The sequence below is a fragment of the Leopardus geoffroyi genome, chromosome A2 (genome assembly GCF_018350155.1).
Source record: "Leopardus geoffroyi isolate Oge1 chromosome A2, O.geoffroyi_Oge1_pat1.0, whole genome shotgun sequence".
In the NCBI taxonomy this organism is placed as follows: Eukaryota; Metazoa; Chordata; class Mammalia; order Carnivora; family Felidae; genus Leopardus; species Leopardus geoffroyi.
In genome coordinates this window covers 98,999,664-99,019,498 of record NC_059331.1, presented here as the reverse complement: position 1 = coordinate 99,019,498, position 19,835 = coordinate 98,999,664, and the positions used below count along the sequence as shown (strand labels likewise).

The 19,835-nt window shown below is 40.9% G+C and overlaps 1 protein-coding gene across 1 annotated transcript in view; it reads right to left on the bottom strand.

The window, feature by feature from the left end:
- Positions 1-1,799: 1,799 nt before the first annotated feature.
- ASB4 (ankyrin repeat and SOCS box containing 4) overlaps positions 1,800-19,835 on the bottom strand; it is a 62,545-nt gene continuing 44,509 nt past the window's right edge. The window contains exons 3-5 of the mRNA XM_045494848.1: positions 14,937-15,427; positions 5,133-5,246; positions 1,800-4,052 (exon numbers count right to left, since the gene is read on the bottom strand). Of these exons, the coding sequence (XP_045350804.1) occupies positions 3,864-4,052; positions 5,133-5,246; positions 14,937-15,427 (794 nt within the window). The 3' untranslated portion in view covers positions 1,800-3,863. The remainder of the gene's footprint in view (positions 4,053-5,132; positions 5,247-14,936; positions 15,428-19,835) is intronic.

Genomic DNA, 19,835 nt, shown 5'->3' with positions numbered 1-19,835 from the left:
GCCCTCCTGTACCTGGAGGGAAGACTCATCTTTATCTTTTAAAACAAAGGAACACCAGAAAAGAATCCTAACAAACAGGGTTGGCTAATTTTCCCCTCATACTCCTTAAGGACCTGTCATATTTTCTACACAGCTGCCCACTCTTTATCAAGCTTAACGTAACCATACTCAGTTCTGTTTCTTCAGATCCTCATTTCCTTATGAAGGGTCCAGTGTCATGTAAAACTTGTATGCTTTTCTCCTATAATCTTCGTCAGTTTAATTTTCAGACCCAACTTGAGACCCTAAGAGAGTCAAGGAAAACTCTTTCCTCCTTTACACCTCAAAGCAATCATATACAACTTTTATGATATAGATTCCATATTATCCCCATTTTATAAACGAGAAAGCTGAGGCATGAAGCATATCCCTAGATAATGGATCGAATAAGGTTGGGAGGCAAACAATGAACCCAGATAGATAGGCACCAGAGTCAGGACTCTTAACATCTACCTGGAACGTATCCGTTTATACTCCTAAGGAAAGTGACAATGATTTTCTTCCAGATACTAGCCATGGTGTCTGTGTTTTAAAGAAAACCAGTGAATAATTGAGTTTTTTTTTTTTTTTTTTAAGTTTTGAAGGTGTGCCAGTTTAAAACTTGAGTTCTTCACCATCGAGTGAGTAACAAAAATATAAAGCTCAGCTGTTTTTTCCAGCATTGATAACCCAATGCAAATTGTTTGTTACTTTTCTTGTCTGTACAATCAGCTTTCGACTGCTGTGTTTTTTATTAGAAGCCCCTGAATTCAGGACGGAAGGACCAAATGACAATGTAGCACTACATGATCAAGAAATGTGTCTAGGGGCGCCCGGGTGGCTCAGTCGGTTGAGCGTCTGACTTCACCTTAGGTCATGATCTCATGGTTTGAGTTTGAGCCCCGAGTTGGGCTCTGTGCTGACAGCTCAGAGCCTGGAGCCTGCTTCAGATTCTGTGTCTCCCCCTCTCTCTGCCCCTCCCCAGCTTGTGCTCTGTCTCTCTCTGTCTCAGAAATAAATATTTTTAAAAAATTTTTTAAAAAAGAAATGTGTCTAGGTCCTGAGAAGGGAGAAAGCTGGATAGATGGTCTTCCCTGGAATTAAAGATTCTTCTTCACATGTAACTTACGAAAATGAAGAGGTCTGTTTTCTCAGGTCACTAAATGACTATTTACAGAAAGTTACAAAAGTGGCATCATTTCCTCTGTTGCTGTTGCTCCGGGTTACATGAATGGGGAGAATGAAGACAAATGAAAAGCCCAGGAGGACACAGATGGTGACAGGTGGGAGAGAATGATCTGATACCATTTCTTTATTATCTTTAAAATACTCTTGTTCAGGGGCGCCTGGGTGGCGCAGTCGGTTAAGCGTCCGACTTCAGCCAGGTCACGATCTCGCGGTCCGTGAGTTCGAGCCCCGCGTCGGGCTCTGGGCTGATGGCTCAGAGCCTGGAGCCTGTTTCCGATTCTGTGTCTCCCTCTCTCTCTGCCCCTCCCCTGTTCATGCTCTGTCTCTCTCTGTCCCAAAAATAAATAAAAACGTTGAAAAAAAAAAAATTAAAATACTCTTGTTCCTACAGCAACTGCCTGCCTCTTATTTGTGTTTACCCTTTACTTTCTTTTGAAAATATTATTCATTTACAGGCACATTTCTTCATCCTCTTTTTCTTTCTAAATGTTGAAGAAAGCAATGACACATGTAGAGCTCTTCAGAGGTCTATCACTTTAGTCAATTGGAAAAAAAAAAAAAGGTCTTGTTGGTAAATAAACAACTCCTGAAGATGAAAGGAAACGAGGGCTTTATTTAAGTCCTCTAAATAAAAGTTCAGAGATGAGGAGAAATAACTTTTAAATGTACGAGTAAACAATTTAAAACAAGTAGGCTTGTATTATGTGCTAATTAACATAAAATGTTTAAGTACACGCAAGCAGATTGAGAAATGTTTTCTAATGCAAGGAATATCCTCTCCCCTTGCCCTCAGCATTAAGTTTTATTGACAAAGACAGTGCATCACAAATGTTTTGGCCAGAATATTCCTGAAGGTGAGGGCAACATGTGTCTCCCCCCAGCACCTCTTGCTGCAAGCAAACCATTTTCTGAAGGACCATGTTTCACATGACTAGTTTATACAAATTCAGCAACCTATTCCACAATGTATAGATCTTGTTTTAGTCCAGAACAATCTTCTCAAAATATTTGAGTAAAACTGAAGAAAACCAGAAAGGTTATTGCACCTACTCATGATTTTTCCTACAGAGTTCAGGGCGTATGAAAATCCCAGTCTACAAGCACAGTCTAGGTGGTGGGCTCGCGGAATATGTGACATCATCTCTACTCAAAACTCAAGCCTCTAAAGTTAAATAAGATGAAGAACCACACAAATAAAAGAAACCTGCCCACAACTGGCAAACGGATTTGTTTGTGCTTAATTATTTCTGCTCTAACCTCTAAAAAAAATGGTGCTAAGAGGCAATGGTCTTGTCTGAAAGTGATTAGCAAGAACAAAAAAGTGAAGCGAACTTGGCCTCACAAACCCTGAGGTCCAGAGGTTAATAACTATATTTCACTTTCTGCAAACCACTAACTAACAAGCCTGATTGGCACACTTCTCTTTCCAAGTCTTTCAAACTTTTACCGTTTTCAAAAAGTCTCTCGATTTGCTTTCTGTAGCCAGCCATTGCTAGCAAAGGGTTCCTCTTCTTCCAGCTAAGATGCTCTGAAATGTCAGGGTAGTACACAATGAGGCCAAGTAACTAACTTAAGTTCTTCCCTTCACACACTTTCTGGTACACCTTTTACTAAACTTTCTTGTGGCATACAGGGGAGTCACTGAGTGTGCAATATTTTTCCCGAGGGGAGCACTGAACAGGAAGTCCTACTAAAATAAAAAAAAAAAGTTTCTAGATGTTGGGAGAAACTGAAAGTGAATACATTTACACTAACAGCAGCAGGAGCTCCCTTTACATCACACAGTCCCTTCACTCTTAATATTCATGCTTCAAAGGAAAACCGCACTTCGGGTCAGAAACACGACTTTGAAAGACAAGCGCTAAAAATGAGTCTGCACCTGTACTCTTGCCCCTGACATTTGACACTGCAGTTCCCTGCTCGTAAAAGTCCGGATGCTCTGCTAAGCGGTGAGATTCTGGAGGGCAGGAGTCCTCACCTTACACTCACCTTTGCTTCTCCAGTCTCTGGCTCAATATGCATGGGTTGAAATGTCCTTTTCTGACTCTTAAGTAGATTTTGCTTTTTGTTTCAAATTTAACTCAAAATCTCCTTGTTTTGACTATGCTCATGTGCTCTCTTCACCAAGAAATAAGTTAAAGAGCTTAGGGTGGGGATCGGAGTTTGCAAAACTAGTGACAGTACTCTCTGCTAAGTGGTTACGGTGGCAGGAGGGAGGGTGGGGGGAGACACCGAGATAAAGAGGCCAATCACAAAAGCCTATGATTTTGCTAACTCGACAGTAGTGTAAACTTATTACTGACAAGGGAGAGGACGAGATTGGTTGTAAGAAAACCTGGGTCCCATTTCAATTGAGATGATATATGAAAAATTTTACAAAAATGTATCAGGCACCAAGTAAAAACACTATACACACTAGTTACCACTGCTGTCGGTACCTTCTGGATCCATTCTTGTCTTTGAGAATTCCTTAACTTTACTTCTTGTTTATTTCCCCTCACCATGATACCCTAGGATTAATGACATGGAGTTTGTAAAGTGTTTTGAAATCCCTGAAGTGTTATAATCAACCCAAGTACCGTTTTATTTATGCAAACTGTGTCTACCCGGTGAGTCCACTTAAATATCTAGGATTGGGAACTTCTGTCTCATAAGGCTTAATAAATGATTCCCTCTGGCTCTAAAAGCAAGTACTTTTTCAATGACAATGGGAGGGAAAGCAAAGGAATTGCTCTGTGACATCTGTTGTGCAACGTTCTTCGAATGGCGCATCTCGATAAATGCATGAGAGTCCTCGGAGAGTTACTGCACACAGTGAAGAGAGAGTGGTAAAAATCCCAGTATCTCTGCAAAGGAAAAAGCAAGACAGGTTAAAACCAGAAAAGCCCCGGAGTCTACTTCAATAGAAATCCACAATGAGGCAGTGAGTCCCTACTTCGTACACAATGGCAGCTTTCTAGCGTCTCCCACAGTGAGACAAAATTAAACACGAAATTGGGATAGGGGCTGAGACGGTGGTGCATGAGGAGAGAAGAGAGACGAGGGGGATATAGTACTCTATGCCACAATTCCGAACCCAGGAAATGAGATAAAATATACTTATGTGAACTGCCTGAGCCAGTGTATATCAAAATGGGCAGTGTGAAATTAATCTAAATGCTATTGTATACGCTTGACATGCCTTATGTGGCCCATACGCTCAGATATTTATTCTATTAATGACACTAAAGCCGGTTAAGTGACTTTTTAAGGGGAAGATAGTTAAAAAGTAGCAGAATAAGACTGCACCTAGGCAGCCGGCCTCTGAGCTGCATGAACTTTGCACTCTGCTCCTGATACCTCCCCACGTGTTGGAGACAGCCTGTGAGGGCTAAAACCAAGAACAGGAGGCTCTGTGGGAGGACTGGTTTGCAAAGGGAGCAAAGTCCATTTGCCGAGTGGGAACTCAGCTTTGTCAATGGCTTTCTGCAGAACTTATTAAGGATTTTTAATACGGCTCCTGCCTACTTCAAGGCTTCAAGCTATTGAAAAATGAATGACACGATCTACATGAAAGACACATCTTCTGGCAAAAATATTATATATGAGCAATTGCAATTATTATTATTACTGTTATTACATTATTATTCAAGTATCTAGATTATTGAGGGGAAAGTAAAATTGTCACCTCTGTACCATTGTTCAACATGCCCTTAAATGGAAAAGTCCCCCAAGACATTCTCAAACACTACAGACTTGATGCATCTATTTATTCTTCTTCTCACACCTGCATTTTATAGCCATATGCTTCATGTGACAAATAAATATTCGAGTAGGTCTTAAGAGGCATTCTGAAAGCCAGTTCTTCAATTAGAACGTTCTCTACTTCCACTGCAGTCTTGAACTACTTTATAGTGAAAACCATGGGAAGCAAATGGATTCGCTACCTCCAAGTCATCATCTGGGATGGCTCTTTTCCACTTCACGTTCCACCTGATGTGTTCATAGGCATTGACTACAACTTCGATTGCTTTGGGACAAGAATGGCAGGCCTGTATCACCTGGAGAGGAAGCAGACAGGTTTATTTGTTCAACGCACATGTACGATTCATTCATTCCCACAAAGACACCAAGAACTGATGTATCTGTTAGGCTCCTTGCAGCCTTCAACCGCTTTTGCGAAGTCTCCCGCCTTTGAGTTTTCAAACACACTGCCAGCCCCGAGGCGGATGGGAAGATTAATAAAATCACACGTCCTCCCTTCAACATTCAGGAGCAAGTGAAAACGAGGTGCTAACGAAGCAGGTGGAAGCCTGATGAAATGCACATCTTGCCCTTACAAGCCTCACCCCTTCCCAACAGCTTCTGTGTCCACCTGAACACCTCCAGCTTCTCTCTGCCAAATTGGCCTCGTCTCCGGAAGTCCTTTGAGTACGGCCTATTTTTCATTTCAAAGGGACCCAACTGGTTCTGCAATGTGTCCGCCAACTGGTCCATAGGCAACCTGCAGCAAAAGTACTCTGGACTCCGAATTTACTCACCTTTCTTTCCTTTGCCAACAGACAAGCAGCCCCAGCCACAGACCTTCACCTTTAAATTTTCTCATCGTGAGTTGCACATTGGTTCCATTTTTCCCTTGAAACTCCAGAAAACTGTGGAGTCCTCTTCACTGGACTTGAGATGCAGAGAAAGCCCCCCATTGCTGACATTACAAGGGACACATGCCTTCGCACTCAAACAACTTTATCCAAAGAGAAGTTCTTCCTGCTTTTCCAGTCCTTTCCAACCTCGGCCTACTGTTGCTGGCCAAAGGGACGCAACACTGGATTTCCCCACCTCCTTTACAAGTTTGTCATAAGTGATCTAGAATTGCATTTTTTAGTGTGGGCTGTTAAGTACCTACCGGCTTGAGGCCCCAGGCAAAAGTGAGACAGAAAGATTATCATTCTAATGCTGTGTGTGTGTGTGTGCGTGTGTGTGTGTGTGTGTGTGTGTGTGTGTGTGAGTGTGGTCACCGGAATGAAGGGGCCATGTCAGGAAATTCTGATGTTCAGAGCAGGTAAGATGGAACCAGCTGACAGTGTACCTGCACTGCCAGTCTGATGAGCTTGGGACTGACTTCACAGGCCATAGGAGGCTATTACATTTTCTTAACAAGAAAGGGTTATATTCAATCAATTCATTCCATTAGGAGGCCTTTATTGAGCGCTGTGTTTAGCAGTAGGACAGTAATTCCGAGAAGTTTATGACCTGTTTTTCGTCTTCAAGGAGTTTACGGCCTAGTTGAAGAGAAAAGATACACATTTTTCAAAGAGAGAGCAATGTAAGCCGGTAAATAATAAAAGACTAACTTAAAGATCATCAAGTGTCCCTTGGGCATCATGAGCAAAAGCACAAAGGAGAAAACAAGGATATGAAGGTCAGAGAACAGTGAGGAGGCTGAATGGGGGTGTATCCAATGGCTTCTCAGCTAGCTTCACTGTCAGTCCTGAGAATGGATGGTAACTGAAGCTCTGAGAAAGAATAGTAGGGCTTAATGACTACTCAGACATGGGGAGTAAAGAATGCAACTTTCAAGACTGAGATCAAGGACATGTGGGGGTGCCACTGACAGAAATGAACAAGTTGGAAGGGTATACTAATTGGAGAGTTGTCAGGTCCCAGACAGGAGGATATGTCATATGCAATGTCTTAATGTCAGTCAAAAATGTGCATGATAGCACTCCACTGAAAAGGCCAAGAAGGAGGTGGAGATTTGTACATCACTAAAGAATATGCTGGCTAAAGCCAAGTGGCTCAATAATGCTCTAAATGGGAATAAATGCAAATGGTAGAGGACCGTGGTCTAAAGTTTGAGGAATTCTAATAGGCAGGAGAGAGGAAGAAGGAAAAAAGTTGTAGTTATCATTTTTTGAGTACTTATTATTTGTCAGGGACTATGTCAAATCTTTGCATATTTACCTTGCACAATCTTCAAACAACTTTATGAGACTAGCTCTACACTTATACCCATTTTACAGATTTAGAATCTAAGAAAATTTAAACTCAAGGTTACTTAGCTCATCAATGACAGAGCTAGGATTCAAACTCAGGTCTGTGTGACTCCAAAGGGTCAAAAGAAAACGGAACCTGTCCGAGTGAAAGACATCAAGCTAGGAGAGCTTTGGAAGCTGGATTATCACCAAAGCCATGAGGATCAGAGAGATGAAGACAGATTAGATACCACAAGATCTGATTAGAAAGCCAGTTTACTAAGAGTTGGGTGGATTCAAACAGGGAGGAATCAGCTTGTGAGAGACAGAGGATGGATACACAGCTGTAACTAGGGCAGATCTATTCTCATCTCCAAGACCTTGGTGCCATAACATACATGGTTTTAGAGACCCCATAAATAACTTTCCCTCCTGACTTTAGAACCTATTAAAAAATAAGATGAAGGTGACAATCCAAGATCAGAATGTCGTTTTTATTATTAATACAACTGATTACATATAATATCTTGAATTATGGGGCCACATCAAACTTCCTTACACTACACCCCGAATATAAATTTGCATCACCAAACTACAGGCCTTTGCCTGATGTAAAGAGGGTGTTCCTAGAAGCTTACCACAAGGAAGAACCAAGAATTCAGGTATTCTCTAGGCCCACAGTTAATCAAGCAAGTTCGTTCTTCCTCCCAACTTATCAGTAGGTTAAGTGGAAAGTGATAAGGTTGGAGACAGAGGTTTGGGGTGGGGAGGGTTATTTTAGCAGAACTTCCCTTACAAACACATGGGACCAAGGAGATGGCAGTTCTTTTCTATTGTAACAAATCAAAACCCAGCTCCAATGGCCAAGACCCAATGGGAATCAGGAACAACAAAATATGGTGCGATGAAGCAGAGTCATCAGAGTGGGGATTCTAGGAAAGAAAGATTTTTAAGAACTTATTGAAACACAGTTTCAAATCAGGAGGCATGGCCTCAGCAGAGGACTGTGTCAGCCCCAGCAACAGGCCAACCAGAAGGTCTCAAGAAGGAATAAGGAAGTTTTATTGAAATAGAGGTTTGAGTCAGTGGTATGCAAAAAAATGTTCAATTACAGGCTTTTTGAGGAAAAAAACCCTGTGTATATTTATATGTACATAAATGCATTATAAATTTTTACCAATATAATGTGCGGCCCGCAATTTATAAATAATAAAATGTCCAATACTCTTTATTTCCAATTCTGTAGAGCTGATTGGTTCCCACAGAATGCTTTCACGGATTTTGTATCAATTTTGTACGGATATTGAATTGCATTCATAGCCAAAATCTATGTCTGCCTTTGAATAACACATGTAGTTCTTATGTGAATGTTGGTTGATATTTTTATTACACGGAAGAGTAATTGGTCCACAAATGTGAGGCAATGAAGACAATATTGGAACTTCACTCATTCATCAATGACATGAGTAATTTTTTGTTGAAATATATAAATGTTTTCAAATACTGGAATCATACTTCCTCACTTTTTGGTGCTACACACTTTTTAAAATAATGTTTATTTTTTTTGAGAGAGAGAGAGTGCATGCACAAGAGACAGGCAGAGAGACGGGAGAGAGAATCCCAAGCAGGCTCCATGCTGATAGCACAGAGTTTGATCCCATGACCATGAGATCATGACCTGAGCCCAAATCAAGAGTCAGGCACTTAACCAACTGAGCCACACAGGAGCCCCCACACATTTAAATTTAATCTGTATTAGTAACATTCACCCCATTAATTTCTTAGGGCTAGACATCAACAAAGTAACAAATCAAGGTCTGGTCAGTAGCATTTGCTGATTTCTGTCATGTAAATACTCCCATCATGGTCTATTCACAGCTACCAACCTGAGGTCACTGAATGTATGGTTGGTAAGAAATGTGCAGTAACAAATCATTACATAATATAATATATCCACTACACAGGTATAATAGATGCATGTAACATCAAGAGCATTGATATATAGAGTAAAGTGATTAAGAAATATAAAGATGTGCACCTGGGTGGCTCAGTTGGTTAAACATCCAACTTCGGCTCAGGTCATGATCTTGTGGTTCATGGGTTCGAGCCCCGTGTTGGGCTCTATACTGACAGCTCAGAGCCTGGAGCCTGCTTCAGATTCTGTGTCTCCCTCTCTCTGCCCCTCCCCTCCTTGTGCTGTCTCTCTCTTAAAAATAAATAAACATTAAAATTTTTTTTTAAGAAATATAAAGAAAATAATTGAGAAATAATGTGTTTTAAATACCTATGATCTTTGTTTTTAGTATACTTGTTGTAAGTTTATTTTATTTAATTTTTAATAACGGCTGCACTTAACAATCAGCTCACACAATTCCTGATAAGTTGTCAGCCCTCATAAGCCACGGTGAAGCAATTCCAGCATTCATTTGCTTTTAGTTGTCTCATATTTAAGAAGCACCGGTTTAAGCCATGACAGAGTAACTGTATCTACTGAAGCTCTAAATCAGTCAAAGTGGCTGGGTCCAAATGAACACAACATAAATACTTGCTTAATGCATAGGAACCACTCACATACATATTCTGGGCAGAGTGCCCAAAACTGAGCTGCTGACCATGACTTTTTCAGCCGTGCCTAAACAAATAAAGAGCAATCCTGTATCATCAACCCATAGGGAGTAAGGAGGTGGGTTGAAGCCAGAGAGCCATTGCTAAAGGACCTCTGAAAAGTCATCATTTTTTGTGTTTACAAAAAGTGTAGCTAGAAGAACTTCCATCTCGGTCCTTGGCTGTTAGGGTAGTAATTTTTCAGCACCTTGGTCTTAGAAAATGGAGGCAAATGTGGCTGCTCTTTTCTCTACAGCTGGGATGAGGATGGCAGATGGGCAGTTCCAGGTGAAAGAGACCGACAGAATCTGAGGCTGACAAATTAATCTGTACACTCGTTATAAACTACTAACGCGGTGTCATAGAATGCTACAGTCCCAAGAGACCCTGAAGGTTATTCAACACCCACGCCCCCAATTTGGAGAGGAGAAAATTGAAACCAGAGAGGCACATAGAAAAAGAAGCATGAGAACTTAATCTCTGAGTTTAGTGCTCTTTCAAATATATTCTGATTACCTTATTTTACTTCTTAGGTAACGGCCAGTGAAATTAATAGTTTAAGGACACAAATCTCATTGCACAGATATTTTGACACAAGAAACACTCTTTACCATAATTATGTCAGGCTGAATTTTGTTGAAACTTCAAACTAATTCTCTTTTAAATGTAAAGATGTTGATGGGGCGCCTGGGTGGCGCAGTCGGTTAGGCGTCCGACTTCAGCCAGGTCACGATCTCGCGGTCCGTGAGTTCAAGCCCCGCGTCAGGCTCTGGGCTGATGGCTCAGAGCCTGGAGCCTGTTTCCGATTCTGTGTCTCCCTCTCTCTCTGCCCCTCCCCCGTTCATGCTCTGTCTCTCTCTGTCCCAAAAATAAATAAACGTTGAAAAAAAAATGTAAAGATGTTGCTGCTAACATAAAAATAGCAACTATCCGGAACTCCATAGACATCCTTTTCTAAAAACCTCCAGACAAATCCTTTCTGAAAGGATGATATGTGGTGAGAAGTACATTGGTAATCAATTGATAATCCAAAATACAGATTTAAATGTCAGAGTTACTAGTACAGGGATGATAGCTGAAATTAATCCAAGGCTTGAATCAAAAATATATTTATACTGGAATTATAAAAACAAAAAGCTATAAAAGTATGGAGAAATGAGAAAGCTTGTAATGAGGTTTAGCACATAGTTTCAGGGTTCACTCCGAAAACTGGCCTCTGCTCTGCATTAATTCCCTGGGTGCATTCACTCTACATGGAAGCCACACTGGTTACATTTAAAGACAAAATGCTCACATACCCAACACAGGTAATTTGTCCCCAGATATTCCTTACTTTCCCCTTCCGCCAACACCTTCATCACAGATGACCAACATCTTGCAACACATTACCTACTTCCCAACTAGGGTTTGCAAATTTAACAAATACAGACTGCCAGGTTAAATTTGAATTTCAGATAGCACAGAATTTTCAGTGTAGCCATGTCCCAAACATTGCACGGGACATGTTTATATGAAAGATTACTTATTATATATCTAAAATTCATATTTAACTGAGCATTCTGTATTTTATTCGGCAACACCATTCATAGCCCCTATCCAGAAAAAGTTCCAACTAAGTTATGGCTACAAGAACACCATCCATTCATAGTTCAGGAGCCTAATTCACACATCTGGTGCCTCAATTTGCACCTGGTATACTCCCATATATCACAGAGAGATAACTTGCCACCTTTCATGAGGCTAAAAAAAAAGAATTAAGTAGTTCTTAACCTGCAGTCTTTCGATGCACGAAGTCCAAAGCTCCCACTGCTGTCATTAGGTTTTGCTGACACTGACCACTAAGTTTTCTGCTGACAGAAGATGGTTCTCACAGCAGGAAATGCTCCTCTGAGGAGCCTGACAGCCTCCCAGCTCTCTTCACTGGCACATCAGGATTCTTCCAGAACTAAGACAGTTGGACACACTGTCTTCAGGCTTCAATAATTATTACACTAGGCAACAACAATGATAAAGATCCTTAAGAGACAGCAATCCCCAAATCATCACAATACACTGATTCCCAGGAACCTTGACCATCAAATGAGAAAGGACTATTGTGGACCCAAAGGGAGAAGATTCTGCTCCTTCTTTGTCAGCCTGGAAAACAGAAGATGCCCAATGAATTTCACTTTCTGTCTCTGGGATCTCTATTCTTTCTTCACCGAGGAACAACTGGACAATTTCTTCCCACGCTGGTGGCAACTGGAGACACCTTTGGATACTTCCCCTCATCATCTGACCCCTGAAAGCATAGATTAAAAAACAGATTCAAGATAAATCTCCCTGCCACCCTTCCCCTACAAGTGCCGCCTCTGTAAGCCACGTCAGCAGAGAAACTCTTAAGACTACCTCTGCCCTTTTATGTTGATATATCTGTGCAGAAAAGTACTTAATGATCAAAAAACTTGCTTGTATTCTGGGCTTCATTTGCAGCATTGTTCAACGGCAGAAATCATCCTTCCCTCTCCCAAACCCTCATGTACATTTCCCTCCCCTAGAAAAATGTCTTTCTTGCCCTACAAGAAAACCCAATCTTGGCTCCCTGGGGTGTCACTTCCTTCTGAATTATGCTTTGAGAAAAAAAAAATCAAATGTCCTTTTGTACCCTGGAAAGCAATTGCGGACCCTATAATTCTTTTTTTTTTTCCTTATGTAATTTATACATTGGCTTTCAGTGAAATACACCCTCTACAAATTTGCTTTGTATTTGGAAGACAGCATCTTCAGCTCTGACCTTGTTCCTTGTAAATAAGGAAACTGAATTCCTCATCCACATGAGAACAAATCACTTTATCTTCTGGATAAATGAGTCAGTCATTTACTTGTCGTAAAGATGACTCTCTCTTTGGAAAGTCGGGCTGTGGAGTAGTTGTGCTAAATCACTTTGAAGCATCTGCATAGTAAATTGAATAGTTTTTCTTTAGTTTTCCTTTGGAAGGGGGCCAGTGCTCTCACACTGTCTGTTGGGTAGCAACAAAAATGTTTATAATACAAGCCATCAACTGGTAGCCAATTCTATCCTAAATCTCTTTAGCATATGGCTAAACCAGAGGAACTCAGAGAAGCAAAACACAACTAAGAACACACTAACTCTGGATAGTGTCCTTGGAACACATAATCGTACACCTGTTTTACAGGCTGGTAGAGCCACCAAAGTTAGGCTGGCAGGAGGGACTCCCACAATAGACCCAGCGTGCGTTTTGAGAGGAGGAGTATGAAAAGAAACCATTTTATTGAGTACCACTACTGGGCTGGATGGTTAACATATCTTACTCACTTACTCCTGAAACGTTTTTGAAAAGTTGATATTTTTACCTTCATTTTTTAGATGAGGAAATTGAGATCTGAGAGATCAACGACTTGTTCAAACATCACACGGCAAGTAAATGGCCAAGCCAGGACTCATCACTAAGCCTCTGCCTCTAACCTTCTTCACTGTCACCTCTCAGAGGAGTGCCTTTGTGAAAAGAAAGGGACGTTCTTCACATTTGCAGGAAAGACTTCTTGCTGGAGAACAGAAGCTCCATGGGAAGGCCCGTTCTCCTTAATCTGGCTCTCAACGGGGAATGAGGAGAGGGTATTCTAGTTACTTTTGCAGAGACCTGTTTCATCCACAGTCAACCAGCAGTGAGTCTCAGACTAAAACTCAATAGTTCGCCTCTGGACAGTCTCACACGTTGTCTCTCCTGGTTGGAAAGGACCCTGTGGGTAAACCAGGCCCAGAGCACTGATTCTACTGATCAAGAAATATGTAATAATAGCAAAGGGATTGCCATCACTTCTTCAATGGTTACCACAGCCCTGGCACAATGCCAACACTTCTAAAATATTATCATTTAATTCTCAAAACAAACTTATGAGAAGGCTATTCTTTTTTTTTAAATTGTCTGACTTTATTGATTTACTTTGAGAGAGACAGAGCGAGCAGGAGAGGGGCAGAGAGAGAGAGAGAAAGAGAATCACAAGCAGGCTCCGCACCATCAGCACGGAGCCCAGTGTAGGGATTGAAGTCATGAACCACGAGATCATGACTTGAGCTGAAACCAAGAGTAGGGCACTTCATTGACTGAGCCATCCAGGTGCCCTGAGAAGGCTATTATTATTCACAATCAAATGAGGTAGGTACGTTTCTCTGGAAGCTCCATGCCCTTCATCCCTCTCCATCCTCTTCTATAGAAAGAAGGTGGCCTTAGAACATAAATACACAGAAAATTATGTTTCATGGAGTGAGCTGTATTTGAAAGAGATCACTTGTATGTCTTCTGGAAGTTGCACTGTGAAGATGGCCAGCCTAATGAGGTGTGTGTGGGGAAAGAAGATGGACATAGACCAAAGGAGTGGTACTCACAGATGTGGGACTGGGTGGGGGCAGAGACTGCAAAGACTGTCAGTGACTCCAGAGAAAGAGTAAAGAAAGGTTTGCACCATCCCCTGGGCTCTGAAAATACCTGTGTGCTACCAGTAAGATTAATTTCTTTCAAATGTAGGACCTACTCTGAATATTTTTGCCAAGCCATAAGGACAGAGTGTACCCATTTCACAGGGGAGGCATTTGAAGCTCAGGAGGTTTAAGTAATGTATTCAGAGTCAAATTCTTAGGTAAGTGGCAAGACCTCAGTTTGCTTGACCCCAAAGTCTATGTTTCTTTATTCCTGGCATGAATAGCTTGGTTTCTCTAGAATGAATGAGTTACTGGAGACAATGCAGAGATAAAAATTTAAAGCAGGAACAATTCCATGTGTAATTTAAAATATATTCTGCTTAAAAGATGGCGAGTATTTGCCTGTGTGACACTACTGACCTCTCCAGTAGCCTTAAAGTGGCCTTCTGATCTCTCAATTCAGTCCTGGCAGAAGCTGCTCCCAATTCACTGGTGCTCACCCAAGACATGGAGAATTATCTGCCACTCTCGTTCTCATTCTTCGCTCTCAGCCCCAGATTTCAAACAAACTTGGACCATGACAAAGTAGCCAGGGTTGTGTGTGCAAATGTGAGGACAGTTGGAATTAGCCCAAAGATTCAAGCCTCAAATAAGCTTGAGTCACCAGAAGAGTTGAGACCAAGCCATCCTTGAAGTCTCTGGGAACCCTGTTGACTACCCTGTTCTATACTTGGCACTTTTAGACATAACCTCACCTTGTGGAACTGTGGAGGGTATATTCGAGCAGCCCCATGGTTCAACAGCAGTTGGTAGCAGATCTCAGGCTGGGCAGCTGGGCGCACAGAGGTGACCTTCAGCACATACTGAATGGCAGCACAGCCATTGATATCCATGAGATTGGCTTCTGCACCAGCCTCTAGCATCATGTGCATGAGCACGTGGTCACAGTTCCAGGCTGCCTTGTGCAGGGGAGATTTGAAGTCGTCATCCCTGGCATTGACCTCAGCTTTGTAGTCCAGCAGCATGCGGCAGATGAGGTGGTGGTCCCTGCTGTACTCCTGCTCTTTAAAGCGGAGGGCCCAGTAGGTGGCGATAGCCAGCGGGGTCTCCATGTGGGCGTTCACACTGTCCACGATGGCACCGTGCTCCACGTAGAAGGCCACCAGCTCAGGGAGGCCGAAGTGGGCAGCTGTGTGCAAGGGCGTCTCCTCATCCTGGTTGTTCGTCTTCATGTTCACGTTGGCCCCTAGAAAGGGAGATTGAGGAAGACAATTTCGCAAACATATTTTGCCATTATTTCCCAAGTTCAAGGGACTTTTCTCACCGCCTCCCTTTCAACTTCTGATTGCCTTACCGGATCCGTTCTTTCCAGGGTAACTTGGTCTCCTGGGAAACCAGGCGTTTGAAACAACAGTGCCATCTTCTGGACAATCAGCAAATGTACCGGGGTTGGGTAGGGGTAGGGAGAGAAGGGAGGATGTCCGCAGAAAAGCTGGAGCGTAGTTCCTTGAGTTTTAATTCTTACCCCCAGATGGATGGGGAAATACAAAGTGATTCCTATAACTAAATAGCTTTTATCGATAAGATAGCAAATATCATTGAAAAGAAAGTTTATATTGCAACCTTTGAAGCTCAGACAGTTGGTTTTAAAAATCATCAATTTCTTTGCATATTTCACAAAATCCTGTTCTTCTCTTTCAAAGCTGGGAAACCTGAAAGTTTGGTCCAAGCAAACTTTAGTGTTGTGGAACTTGCCCAGCTCTGACTGAAAACAGCAGGTACTAGAGCCACTCAAGTGCAAGGCCCCCTTGGGGTACACTGGAGAAAAACAAAAAGCACAAACACTGACCACCAAACTAGCCTAAAAGGTCATATTTTGCTTGGAAAGGGGTAGAAGCCAGTATAATAGAAATACTCATTGAAAGAAAAGACAGTGACGTCAAGACATATTTGATTTATGGTTGATAATGGCTGTTACAAATACAAATTTGTAGTATTTGGAACGTCCCACAGAAATTATTTAACCAAACCCACTTATCCAACACACCAGGAAAGTGAGGTGAATTTTATTTTTCTGATAGAGAATGTTAAGTACTAAAATGGTCAACTTAAGAACCTGAAATTTTCTTCCTTGCCTAATTTAATGGAGTGAACGCGATGACCCCTGGGGGCCTACTCTATAATCAATTCTACTGGAAATTTTTATAGCTACTTTAAGTACAAATCTGGAAAGGTATTATTATTACGATTACTACTATTATTATTATTATTTCAGCAACTAAGATTTACTATGCACTTACCATGTGCAGCATTCTGAGCTAAATGTTTTCCATATAGTGCCTTATCGAATCTTTTTAGCAACCCTTTACAATAGGGGCAATTTTTATCCTATTTTTACAGATGAAGAAATTTGTACTTAGAGAGGCTAATAACTCCCTCAAGCTAAGAAGCAGTAGAATGGAGGTTTGAAAGCAGACAGCCTGGCTCTGAAATCTCTTACTACTGTACTATTCTACCTCATTTTTCTAAAAGTCTTTTCTGTGCATTGCTCTCTTTTGGTATTTGAAAACTTGAAAGTAGTAGAGAAATCACATTGCATTTTGTTAATTTTTTAAAAATTGGTTTTTCATGGATTGCTCCTTTCTGCCCTTTTTTATGGCATCCTCTGGTCACATGGAAACTGCTTGAGAAAGGCAATACTCCCACAAACATGCTCAGTATCCTATACAAAATCAACCCCCCAGTGAGGTTTCTGAAAGCACATTGTTCTATAAACTCCGAGGCTGCCTGTACTCCCAACTTGCAGAAAGCAGAATTCTAACCAAAGACGGTCTCGGACAGAATCATCTGTGTTCATCAGTATTCCACCCCTGAGAAATTCTGGGTCAGGTGTCTTTCCAGGTCAGCCCTTCTTTGCTCTGTAGGGAAATGGAATGAATAAGAATGTCTTCCCAAAAGCCAAATGTGGGGTCACTTCAGACACTGGAGAATTTCCAGTAAGGAAAGGAATCAAAGGATCAGAATGAAATTTTTACAGGCCAACTTGGAACAAACCACATCCTTTATTTTTTAATGTACTTGGACATTTACAATTGATCCTTGACCTGTTGGTACAACTAGATGTGCTGCATAGTTTTCTTTTCTGAATAGGCGATCTTTATTTTTATATTTGAATTGTATCTTTGAGTGTACCTTTTCCAGAGAATATATAAAGTAGGATGATTTCTTTTTTATTTTAGATTTTGTGATTTATTCAAGAAATTAGACACCATAAATATAAATTCTTGGAACCTTTTTAAAAATATTCTTAATGTAAAAATACAATGTAGGGGCCCTTGAGCAGCTCAGTAGACTGAGCGTCCGACTTCAGCTCAGGTCATGATCTCATGGTTCGTGAGTTCGAGCCTTGCGGTGGGTTCTGCACTGACAGCTGGGAGACTGGAACCCGCTTCAGTTTCTGTGTCTTCCTCTCTCTCTCTGCCCCTTCCCCGCTTGTGCGCTCTCTCTCTCTTTCTTTCAAAAATAAATAAATACACATTAAAAAAGAAGAAGAAAGAAAGCAAATACAATGTGTTAGTTGCCTAGCACTGCCGTAATAACAAAGTGCCACAAACTAGGTTGCTTAAAACAATGGAAATTTATTCACAGTTCTTGAGACGGGAAATCTGAAATTAAGGTGTCGGCAAGGTTGGTTCCTTGTGAGGGCTTTAAGGGAGACTCTGGGTCGTGCCTCTCCCAGCTTCTGGGGATGGCTGGCAATCCTTGGTGTTCTTGGTTTATAGGTGTATCACTCCAACGTCTGTCTTCATCTTCCCATGGCCTTGTGTCTGTGTCTGTGTTTTCACACAGCTATCTTCTTATAAGGACGCCAGTCATACTGTGGTAGGGGCACATCCTGCTCCTACTCAGCTAATAACATCTGCAACAACCCTATTTCCAAACAAGATCACATGCTGAAGTACTGGGGATTAGCACTTCAACATACAGTGAAACCTTGGTTTGCAAGCATAATTGATTCCAGAAACATGCTTGTAATCCAAAGCAGTCATGTATCAAAGTAAATTTCAAGAACCATTGGCTTGGTTGTGATCGTGTGATGTTAGGCGTCATGTACTACTCATATTACAAGACATCACTCGTTTATCAAGTTAAAATTTATTAGAAATGTTTGCTCATCTTGCAGAACACTCACAGAACAAGTTACTTACAATCCAAGGTTTTACTTTATCTTCTTTTGGGGAAGTGGGGCTAAGATTCAACCCGTAACATAAAACATGCATTACATAATATATAAAGATATGTATGTATAGTTTTTTAAAATATTGTAAAGCCATCACCCACAGAGTCATATTCCAGGTCAAGAAATGAAACACCTCCCAGAGCCAGAGAAGACCTCCACTTTCCTGCTGTCTTTCCCCATTGCCAGAGGAACCTAATATGCGTTTCTTTAGAGTTTTGCTACCTTTTTATATATCTCTAAACAAGATAGTTTCATTTTTTTGAACTTTATATAGATGAAATAATAAACACATATTCTTCTATGACTTGCTTCTTTCATTCAACATTATGTTTGTGAAAATAAGCTATGTTGTGATGTTTAGCTGTCTTTTGTTCATTTTATTGTGTTCTGTCTCACTGCACAAGAAATTCACAATTTATCCATCCTACTGGGTATTGGAAATTTCTAGTTTCATGCTATTGCCATTACTGCCGCTATGAGCATTCTTGTACATTCTTGTACGCTGGTGCTCATGGGTAGGATTTTCCCTAGGTTCCATACCTATGAATGGAATTATACGATCATTGGTTATGCATATCTTCAACTTCATTAGATAGTGTTAGGCAGGTCCAGTTTATGCTTTCATAAGCCATGCGTGAGGGTTCTTGTGCCATATTCTCATGCATGTTTGGTATTTTTGGTCTCTTTAATTTTAGCCAATCTGCTGGGTACATAGTAATATGTCATTGGGTTTAAATGTTTGTTTCCCTAATTAACAATTAATTTAGACAAATTTAAATATTTTTATTGACCAATACTGCCTTTTGTTTACTCTTCTAAGCATTTCCATGTTGTTATAGAATTACTTTAAATGTCATTTAAAAATAACTACCTAACAGTAACTACATAACTCCATTCAGTGAGTTTACCCAACTGTTGGATAAGAAGATTTTTTCTAAAGTTTTGATCTTATAATTAATGCTACAAGTAATAAATTTGTATGAAAATTTTAGGATTATTTCTTTGGCATAAATTCCCTCCCCCCCCCACACACACATAGAATCATTAAGCTGAAATGTGTGAACTGTTTTAAAGACTTTTATGAATAATTGTTAAAAGTTATATAACTCATTGATGTATAGCAGTGATATTTCACTCATCAGTATGTTGTTATATAATTTTAATTTTTTTTGTTAGATTGTAAGTAAAAATGATCTTCTTTACAAAAAATCTAGGGGTGCCTGGATGGCTCTGTTCGTTAAGTGTCTGACCTCTTCATCATCTCGAGGTTCATGAGTTCAAGCCCTGCTTCGGGTTCTGTGCTGACAGCTCAGAGCTTGGAGCCTGCTTCAGATTCTGTGTCTTCCTCTCTCTCTGTTCCTCCACTGCTCATGCTCTGTCTCTCTTTCAAAAATAATAAACATTAAAAATTTTT